Raw genomic sequence first — 10,824 nt, 5'->3', positions numbered from 1 at the left:
TATCTATCTATCTATCATCTATCATCTATCTATCTATCATCTATCATCTATCATCTATCTCTATCTATCTATCTATCATCTATCATCTATCTATCATCTATCTATCATCTATCTATCTATCATCTATCATCTATCATCTATCTATCTATCTATCTATCTATCATCTATCTATCTATCATCTATCTATCTATCTATCTATCTATCTATCATCTATCTATCTATCATCTATCTATCTATCTATCATCTATCTATCTATCTATCATCTATCTATCTATCTATCTATCTATCTATCATCTATCTATCTATCTATCATCTATCTATCTATCGTCTATCTATCTATCTATCTATCTATCATACACATAGCAACATAGATGAATCTCAAAATAATTAAATTGCATTAAAGAAACCAAAAGAAAAATTGTACATAATGTACGATTGCATTTCTATAAAACTCTAGGAAACAGAGATTAATCTATAATGAAAAGAAAATAGATCAATGATTGCTAGGGGGTGGAGGGCGGGGACAGGTGACAGGAAGGAGTAACTAAAGGACACGAAATTTGGCCAATATTGGATATGATTTCATGGGCATAGACATATGTCAAAATTTAGGAAATTAGACAATTTAAATACTTTCCGTTTATCATATGTCAATTACATCTCAATAAAGCTGTTTTAAAAAATTAAAATATGAAGTCATATAACAAGTCTCAGCGGTGATGGGCTGATTGTTTGCCACACCTTCAGAATTTTGTTACCAGGGAGAAAAAAAGTCTTGGGCAGCGGCTGGGGACTTGGAACAGGGATCACCATATAAAGAAAGAATTGTAGTGCCTTTGAGGAATTTGGCGGCTGATCAAAGAAAAAGATTTGGCCACCGTGCGGCAGGGGCACACAACAAGCTGTATTTGGGTGCTGCTCGGCAGGCTTGCGTGTGGGTGAAGTCCCTCCTGGCAGCGACCTCCCAGAGACTACAACGTGTGGTGAGGCATCACCCTGCAGGGAGTGGGGAGCGAGGAAACTCCCAGGAAGAGGGAATTCCGAGGGGGGGTTGTATGACTAGAAGATGGCGCTCAGCAGAGCTCAGGGGAGTCTCTGCGTCAACAGCTCCAAAGAGCAGCAGCAGCTTGTGTTTTTTGTTTTATTATAGCTACCGTGTTCATTTCGCCTGCGGCTTGCAGATGTTGGGTGTAGTTTTATGGGGTACGCAAAGCATGCATGCTCTAACAGGCCAAAAAATATACGTATCGAGGCTACATTTAAAACAACTGGGTAGGTAAAAATTTGAGCTTGACACTGGCGACCTCTTTGAACCCATGTGTCCCACTTGCTATAAAGAAGTAAACAGAGGGCCGACATACAGGGACCGTCTTTGGTGCCTTTACATAACACGAACTGTCCTCAGAGTGCGCTAGGAAAAAGTCCCCAGGCCACCCCTGAACTTAGACGCCAGCCCTCACATCTCTCCATTTGGGGGCGATATGAATACTGGGTCAGGAATTATACTACCCCGAAAGAACATTCTCCTATCTTTCCACTTTTGGGGAAATGGACTTTCTTCTTTCACTCTTGGCTATAGCTTTCTTTTGTAGGCCTAACACACAAATCGCTGGGAGACTAGCACATTTTTCTCTACTGTTCATTGCTGTTCGCTACCATTACCTGGCTGGAAATACAAAAGATGTTAGCAACCCACGAGGCATATGTACAAAAACTCGCCTTCTTTGGTGATGGAAAAGAGAAAAATGCATTATATTGTTTTCATCTCTTGGAGAAGGACCAAAAAAAAAAAAAAAGCAACCATATTAGTATCTTAATAAATTATCCTGCCATGCACAGAACAGGAAAGGTGGTGATATCTGTAATATGTAAAGAAAATCACTTCTTACTGATTAAAAAAAAAAGCAACCACCCAACAGAAAATAGTGTTTGTAAATAACCAAATGTCATCTGAAAAGAATCTAAACTTGAGTCTACATGAGCAGATTTATATTTTGATCAGAAGCTTGTGTTTGGGGGCGCCTGGGTGGTGCAGTCGTTAAGCGTCTGCCTTCGGCTCAGGGCGTGATCCCGGCGTTCTGGGATCGAGCCCCACATCAGGCTCCTCCACTGGGAGCCTGCTTCTTCCTCTCCCACTCCCCCTGCTTGTGTTCCCTCTCTCGCTGGCTGTCTCTCTCTGTCAAATAAATAAATAAAATCTTAAAAAAAAAAAAAAAAGAAGAAGCTTGTGTTTGCACACTGGAGAATGGCTGGGCAGGCACGAGGGTGTGTCAGAAGAAATCAGATAGGAAGTGATCGGGGAATATCTTCAACAAAAATTGGGCAGACCAGAAAGAAGATAAATGATCGGCTTAAAAATTATTTAGGACATAAAAACCACAGGACTTGCTGTTAGGATGGATAAAGGAGATCAGGAAAATGCATCAAGGATAAATTCCTTGGGTTTTTCCTTAGCAGTTTTATTGAAGTGCAGTTTACATAACATAAAATTCACTCATTTGAAATGCACAATTCTGTGATTTTTAGTAAATTTAGAGTTTGCGATCGTCACATAATCCAGCTTTAGGACCTTTCCACGACCCTTAAAAGATCCCTCGAACACGTCTGCCGTCACTCCCCATTCTCCTGCCAGCCCTTGGCAAGCACTCATCTATTTTGTATCTGTACTTATGATGGTTTGACCTAACAACTTTTTGACTGTATGATGATGCAAAAGTGATACACATTCAGTAGAAACTGTACTTCAACTTTTGAATTTGGTCCTTTTCCTGGGCTAGGTGGCGACACGCGGTACTGCGCTCTCATGCCGGCAGCCACGGGTCGTGAGGGTAATGTCCTGCACACTTAGAACCATTCTGTCCCCGTACAAGCATCCTGTTTTCACTTTCAGCACAGTATTCAAAGCTTTTGTGAGATACGCAACACTTTATTATCAAATAGGCTTTGTGTGAGATGACTTTGCTCAGCCATAAGCTGAGGTAAATGCTCTGCAATTGTGTCGTTCCAGTCACATTGTCTTCCTCTGTTGTAGTCAAATGGCCACACTCCTCCTCTCGTGGGAGCACTGACATTTGCACTCAGGACCAACCCAGAGAATCCGCATCTCAAGCTCCTTAACTTCATCATATCTGCAAAGTCTCTGTAGCCATATAAAGTAACATCTGCCAGCTCTAGGGATTAGGACCGGGACATCGTTGGGAGCCACTATCCAGGCAATCACAATCCTGTAGGGAAAACAGCAGACAAATTATTCCAACACTCAAAGGATCCAGTACTCATCTGTCTATGGTGATCTTTCCACCTAGTCCTTAGGTGTTTGTTCCCATTCCTAGTACCTTTTTCTTCTTCTGTTCAGATCTTAGCTATTTGGGTTTTTTTTTAAAGATTTTATTTATTTATTCGACAGAGATAGAGACAGCCAGCGAGAGAGGGAACACAAGCAGGGGGAGTGGGAGAGGAAGAAGCAGGCTCATAGTGAAGGAGCCCGATGCGGGGCTCGATCCCATAACGCCGGGATCACACCCTGAGCCGAAGGCAGACGCTCAACCGCTGTGCCACCCAGGCGCCCCAGATCTTAGCTATTTGAATGGCTTATCCATCAAGTTGCAGATTTTATTATTTACAGGAACCTACAGGAATCACTCCAGACAAAAGAGATATGTGTGTCTCTCTCTCTTAAGATGGTCTTCTATTGTCCTGTATCCAATACCTTACGTAGTGAGGGTACATTTACTTATGCGTTTTCCTCACAGTAGCTGGTACAACGCCTTATATATGGAAGTTTCTCGATTGCTTGACTATAAACATCTTCTGCTCATTAACCGCTCTAACTACTCTGTCCCCTTCACGGGCTGTCACTGTCATCTCATTACATGTCTCTCCACTAGGTCCAAAAGCTTATTCAACCCTTCTGAGCTACACAAAGATGCCTTTCAACTTATTTTTTTTTAAGATTTTTTTATTTATTTATCTATTTATTTATTTATAGAGAGAATACGCACAAGCAGGGGGAGGAGAGAGGGAGAGGGAGAGAGAGAATCCCAAGCAGATTCCATGCTGAGCATGGAGCCTGACTCAGGACGCGATCCCACAACCCTGAGATCATGACCTGAGCCCAAATGAAAGAGTCGGATGTTTAACCGACTGAGCCACCCAGGTGCCCCCACTTTCAACTTTTATAATTTATGGAAAGGTGACTGCCCGACATGAGAAATAAAATTACGAAATAATTTTTAAAAAAGATGAACGTGATTTTTGAACAGTGATTAAAAACAAATTTACGTCGATATAATTTGCTACACATTGAGCAAATAGCCACAATCGTGTTGTCTGGTGAGGAAGCAGTTCATTGAAATAGTTACAATGAGTATGATTTTCATAAAGACAATGGAGCCGTTCCAGAGTTTTCTAAAGGAAAGCAAGGGGGAGTTCAGCAGACCGGGGAGCAGACTAGCAGAAGCACCCACTGAGTCCAGCAATTCGTGCTGTTCTTGTCCTTTTCCACCTGGGCAACTCGGAGCCATGTGTTCCCGGAGCCTGGATAAACAGGTGCGGAAGCCGTGACAGATTGCATAGTGGCCTCTAAGCGCAAGGCTTCGGGGTGGCAGGACTCTGGAAACCTGCCCAACTTGTCAGTCTACGCCTGATCAGTGAGTCTGAATGTAAGACCCACAGAAAAGAACACATAAAGTCAAGAGGTGCCAAGCCTGAAAGGAAGAGAGAAAGCAGAGGCCGCGATAGGGTACAAAAGGAAGATGTGTGTTGGGGGCACAATCTGGGCAAGAGAAGAGAACATGGACGTTGGATGAGAAAGGGATAGGAGGGGAAAGGTGTCAGAAGGGGAGCAGGAAGAGTGGCCACTCTCAAGAGTCCATCCTTCCGACATTGCTCTTGAGTCCCCACTCCTGCGATTCTTCCTCTGAGAGGCCCTCTGCTCCTGTGGCCAGGAGGGGTGTTTAATGGATGGGTCTGAGGGCTCAGCTCATGTTCCCGGAAAGGAGAACATGGAGTTCTTAGAACAGCCTGAGCTGGGGAGAGAGGGGAGCAAACCAAGCAGCATAGCCTGGAGCTTTCATGCCTCGGGCTCTGCCAACCAGGCCCTGTTCTTTGACCATATGTAGGACAAGCCCCAGGGCCAACTCGGGCCCCCAGTGAGATACCAAACTCAAAGTCCTAAGGGCCAGAATTGACTGAGTTGAGTCTCTTACCTAAAGGATGTATGAGAGGAGGGAGGAGTGTCATCAGTGAAGTAAAGAAATCAAATGTGCAGAGAACCTGAAAACTAGAATGGGGGTTAGTTTCAGTTCTCCAGAGAGACAGCAAATGTACCAATTTGTTCTCCCAGGAGGAGTGCACGAGAGTGTCCCCTTTCCTGTACCTATGACACCACGATGTTATTATTTTAATCTTATTTCTGCTGATTGGGCAGGTAAAAAATGATATCACATTGTTTTTATTTGTATTACCTTTAGTAGAAGGGGGGGGAACATCTCCAAATGTTTAATGACTATTTCCTCTTCTGTTAATTTTCTGTCTGTGTCCCTGGCTTATTTTTCTGTAGGTGTATTCATCTTCATCTTATTAAATAGACCACTCTCTTTATATGTGAAAGACATCAGCCCTTTGTCAGCCATCTATACTGCAGATGTTTTTCTTCAGTGGAGTTTAACACAGTGCCCAGATCTAATCATAATGGAAATAGTAATAATATTTCTCAAAACAATCCTGTGAGGTGGGGTTTTTATTCGGGAGCATTTCACCATTTTCTTTCTGTATCATTCCGGGCAAGGTTGCCTTCTCCTAGGAAATAAAGGTGAAGGGCCACCAGCGAGGACTCTGGAATCAGACCTCCTTGTTTGCTCCGGGGGAACGCACATTTGAAGAAGAAACTGAAGCGCGAAGACTGTAGGTGACGGACAAAGTCACACACACGGCGTGTCCTCACAGTGCTTCCGTTTCTTCCTCACGGAAGTGGGATGATGATAACCTATCTCATGGAGGTTGTTCCGGGAATAAAAAAGCAATATATACATTCTAGACCAGTGCCTGGCACTTTATAAGCACTCAATTGTTGTTACTAATTATTGTTATTACCTATTAATCATCCCTGTGGTCATTTATCATATGTGATCTTGAAAAAGTTTAACATATCAATAAACAGGAAGGTTTAGGGATTTTTTTTAAGATTTTATTTATTTATTTGACAGAGAGAGAGACAGCCAGCGAGAGAGGGAACACAAGCAGGGGGAGTGGGAGAGGAAGAAGCAGGCTCCCAGAGTAGAAGCCTAATGTGGGGCTCGATCTCAGGACCCCAGGATCACACCCTGAGCCAAAGGCAGACGCTTAACAACTGAGCCACCCAGGTCCCCCAGGTTTAGGGATTTAAAACAGCCATCTTGGGGCGCCTGGGTGGCACAGCGGTTGGGCGTCTGCCTTCGGCTCAGGGCGTGATCCCGGCGTTATGGGATCGAGCCCCACATCAGGCTCCTCCGCTGGGAGCCTGCTTCTTCCTCTCCCACTTCCCCTGCTTGTGTTCCCTCTCTCACTGGCTGTCTCTATCTCTGTCGAATAAATAAATAAAATCTTAAAAAAAAAAAAAACATCCATCTTATCCACAACCTGCTAGTTTTCGGGTTGCCAGCAATGCATTCCATGTGTGTGACCCTTCTTCTAACAAGTGGGCTACTCTCGTGTTTTTGGAAACATGAGTCCCTGTTAGAAGGCGGATGTGCTTGCCCCCAGGTGCATCCCAGGGCCAGGGAGCTATTCTGGGACACTCTGTATGAGGGGGATGCTCTCTGAGTTAATGACCTGTTTCACCCTAGTGCTGTCCTCAAAAGCTCTGAGTACATAGGCAGCAACCTTTTTTCTGTCCCTGGGACTAGAATTAGAATGTTCTGTAACTAGAAAGAAAGTTCATCTAATCTAGTAGGGTTCAAGCTTGGAACCACATCAGCAAACCTAACACCTGTAAAAATCCCACACGCTATAATCCTATCTCTGAGCTATCGAACCCAAATCTCCTGGACTGGGGCTCAGGGATTTGTATTTAAAAATAGCTCCTAAAGCTAGTACATTTTTAGGGTAGAGCTCAGCTAACAGAACAAAATCTCAAAATGCAGTGCGTTTAAAAATATACATGTTTATTTCTCTCTCATTTAATAGTCCCAAAGTAAGCAGACCAGATTGGCAAGATAACTGCCTGGCACAGGTATCCAGGCGCATGCCTTCCTTCCCTTTCGCTGTTCAGCCCGTCCCTAGAACGCTATGATCATCTGAGTGATTACAGTTGAGTCACACCCATGTCCATTTGGGGATCTAGCTGATGGGAAGAAAAAAAATCACAGAGGAGGCTAGTCCAATGTCACAAGACCTGGATGCTGAAGTGGCTCGTATCACGTCAGCTCGGAGAACCTTGGAAAAGAAGTCTCGCTGGGAAGCCCCGTGCCTCACCGGACCGCTTCAACTTGAGACCAAGGAGGGCGGCTGGGGCGGGCAACCTGAAATGATTCTGGTGCATACCAAGGTCTAAGAACCCAGATCTAATCCAACCTCTGCATTGTGTAGATAAGGAAATTGAATCCTAGTGGTGTGGAATGACTCGGGGGGCGGGGGGCATGAGTCAGTGAAGCGTATGAGAACTTACCTGTAAAGTCACGAAGGCTCTCCTTACTTCCGCACCATCCGGGGCCCTTGGAGCCGGGGACTTGTTTCACTTTGGAATTGTTGGTTAAAGGGAATTTAGTGCATTTTATGTTGGAAAAGCAGAGGGAACGGTTGGAAGTAAGAAGGGCACTTCTCTTATGCTAAATAGCCCTCTTAGTATCCCTGTCTCAAACCTCTTTATCACTACGTTCCCAATGTCCTCTCTCTATCTGACTCTCCCTCCATGGGCCTTGTGATTAGATCTGTCTCCTTTATCCCCTCCTTTCATCCTCCCTAATGTTTCTTTGTCCCTATAGGGAGGTGACACATATCTACTCTCAGGTAACTTTCTAGCAAGTGCAAGAGACACTTGTTGGGCTCCTCCTAGCCAGGGAGCTTCTGTGATTGAGTGGACTGGGGTGATAGAATGAGGAAGGGAAGACTTCCTAGTCTGTCAGGACCAGCCCACCAACAGAGTGAAGACAAGGACGCAAGTTCTGTGGGCTGTGAAGACAGCAGCCTCAAAGCAATAGAGCCTGGGCTGTGCTGGGGTCGTGCTAGGTAAGATGACAATTGGGCATGAGTGGCGTTGAGAGCCAGCCTGAGAAATTTAGGTGTAAAACCACAAGAAAAAAAAATTCCTCCAGCCCTCTATGGTTTGGGAGCCGAGAAGGGACATTATGAAGACTTAGTGCCTTAAAAACTGAAACCCCTTACTTATTGCCATCATGAAGGACATTAGGATGCACATCATGTCATAGGGGTGACAGGGAAATGCTAGTACTCAGGAGCCCTGACGCTCAATGGCACCCCCATGTCTGACATCTTTCAGACTTCATAGCATGATGATCGGATAGATCCTGGGAGCTCCGGATTCCTTCAGAGAAGTGGAAAGTTTGGTCTTAATTAAAACTCTTTAGAGGATATTCCTGGCCTAGAAAGGGGTATCTATTCTGGGTCTTTGCTCTTCTCTCCTGGTGAAGGAAGAAATCTGTACTAAATTCTGAACGAGGCTGGATGTGCTTTTTCTTACATATAACCAAAAAACTCTGCCGGAGTCTGAGTAGTTATTGTCTCTGGGGCTGCCATGTGCATCACCTAGAGCTGGACTCTACAGTAGGCCTCCGCTGAAGGAAAGAAGTTACTCCAATTGGAACCAAGTTTGAACCAAGAGGAGACCCGCTGGATGCCCTGCTAATGATAGAGCCTACTCCATGTCTGGTGAATGGGTGGTAGCAGCAGGCTTGCTACAAAGAACTATCCCTGGAATGGAACTCAGTGACCATATCTCCCTGCCAGCGCCCTGGGATCTCCCCCTACAGAGAAGAAAACTTTGGGCCCCAAGCATTTCCCTCTATCACCTTCTCCCCTGGCTGCCAAGAGAAAATGGAGTGCTGACTACACACCTATTTGGCCAAGCCCATAGTGACTGTTAATTTAAGCAGCCACCATACTGACAAGGAAAACCCAGCTGAAAGATACGAAAATATCTGCCCTTGATTCCACACACTGGTTGATTGTCAGAGTGTGGCAGTATTAATACAATGAGGGTTCCGCACAAAATGTGAAAAACGTTAGGAAAATTGATGTCTAAAGAGTGATGCACAGTAAGAAAAGTGTTACAGTGACGTAACATTTGTTTACATGCCTTTATTTGCAATCAGGACATTAAAAAAGAGTGGTCTCAGGATGGAGGGAGGATGTAAGATGAGGGAGCAGGAAAGTGGAAGCACACATTAATGAACAAGATCAGTGCCCATACTTTGTGTAGAGTGTTGAACCATAAAAACTTATACATAAACAATTCGTAGTGAAAAAAATCCAATACAACATCATAAACGAGATTGAAGACTAAGCCTGCCCAGCACTTGGCAGAGACGTCCTATTTGCCATCTTTCTACCTGCTCTGTTCCTCCGTGGCCTGCCATCCTCGGGAAATCAAGACTACGCTGAGTAGAAATGGCAGTAAGAGCTTTACCACTCCATCTGTAGCAACCATTGGGCCCGAGCTGTTGACTGAGGGCAAAGGCCAAGCAAAAAGCACCATTTTCCTCTGGAATCTTCTGGAGGACAGGCAGACACCGTTAGACGGGTGGGTGTTCACATTTGGTGCATCGATGCACACACTTATTTGAAAAGAAACAGTGATAACAATATTCCCGATGCTCATTCACTATTTCTCTGAATAGTCTCAGTGGCAGTACAATTAACTTTCAGTTATCAATATGGGTTTTGGGCCTTTTCTCCTTAATTTTGTCAAGTTGGGTGGACTACTTTTTGGCTTTATAGCTGAGTTAAGATGGAATTCAGTTTAATTCAGAGAAAGTGTGTGTGTTTGTGTGTGTGTGAGAGAGAGAGTGTGTGTGTATCTGTACTCCAGGATCAATTATAAATTTTAATCGAATTCTCCACAGTTTGGGATTTTTTCATTCCTCCAGTTAGTATAGATAAGCAAGAGTTTACTATAGTGCTGAAAGGGTAGAGTCAGATAATAGAAGGAAATAAACAATAATAAGAACAAATATGTCCTTTAGTTAGACTCTGGTCTCAAAGCCCAGTGGGATTTACAGCTTAGAGCCACTAACCAACCAGCTCATCAGAGAATGACCTGTCAGCACTGCCAGTATTTTCTTTAATGAGGTATCACTGTGGTATTGGCACCTGGGGAATTGTTTGCCCACAGCGAGCTGGCACATAGTGGTGTCCGGTTCTGGGCTCCTAGAGCAGTTTATGCCGAGATTCTGTCCACACTTGCAGCTGGAGGCTTTGGGGGCCCCGTGAATGACTCCCATGGAACCATGGATGAAGTTATAGCTTAACTTGCGTGACCCATTAGCTTCTGAAACTTTTCTCCGGACCACCATGTCATTGCGATACTCTTTGTCATTACCTGGACCGTTTCCTTTGGCGAAGCTATAATGTAATCTTCTAAATGTCAATAATGAGGAAGACAGAATATCCTTGGACATACTGAGGCTGGTGTTTTTATATAACAGAGTCAAGTTCATTAATACCTCAATAGTCTGTTTGCCTTGGTCACTGTTTCCCATGTCATATTGCCTCTCTCCCCCTGAGAATTCTTCTTTAATTCTCTCCATTAGGCTTTCTGAAGCTCCTGCAAGAACCAAACCCAGGCTGAGTAGCAGCAGAGAGAAGGCCTCCATCTCAGATCTAGGGTAA

General features: G+C 44.3%; 1 protein-coding gene across 1 annotated transcript; it reads right to left on the bottom strand.

The window, feature by feature from the left end:
* Positions 1-9,344: 9,344 nt before the first annotated feature.
* RNASE11 (ribonuclease A family member 11 (inactive)) lies at positions 9,345-10,824 on the bottom strand. The gene has a single exon (XM_045784886.2). The coding sequence runs from the start codon at positions 10,806-10,808 to the stop codon at positions 10,209-10,211; it is 600 nt and encodes a 199-aa protein (XP_045640842.1). The 5' UTR covers positions 10,809-10,824; the 3' UTR covers positions 9,345-10,208.

Source organism: Ursus americanus, chromosome 35 (assembly GCF_024610735.1).
Source record: "Ursus americanus isolate L20-20 chromosome 35, mUrsAme1.1.p, whole genome shotgun sequence".
In the NCBI taxonomy this organism is placed as follows: Eukaryota; Metazoa; Chordata; class Mammalia; order Carnivora; family Ursidae; genus Ursus; species Ursus americanus.
This window is presented reverse-complemented; position numbering and strand designations above follow the sequence as displayed.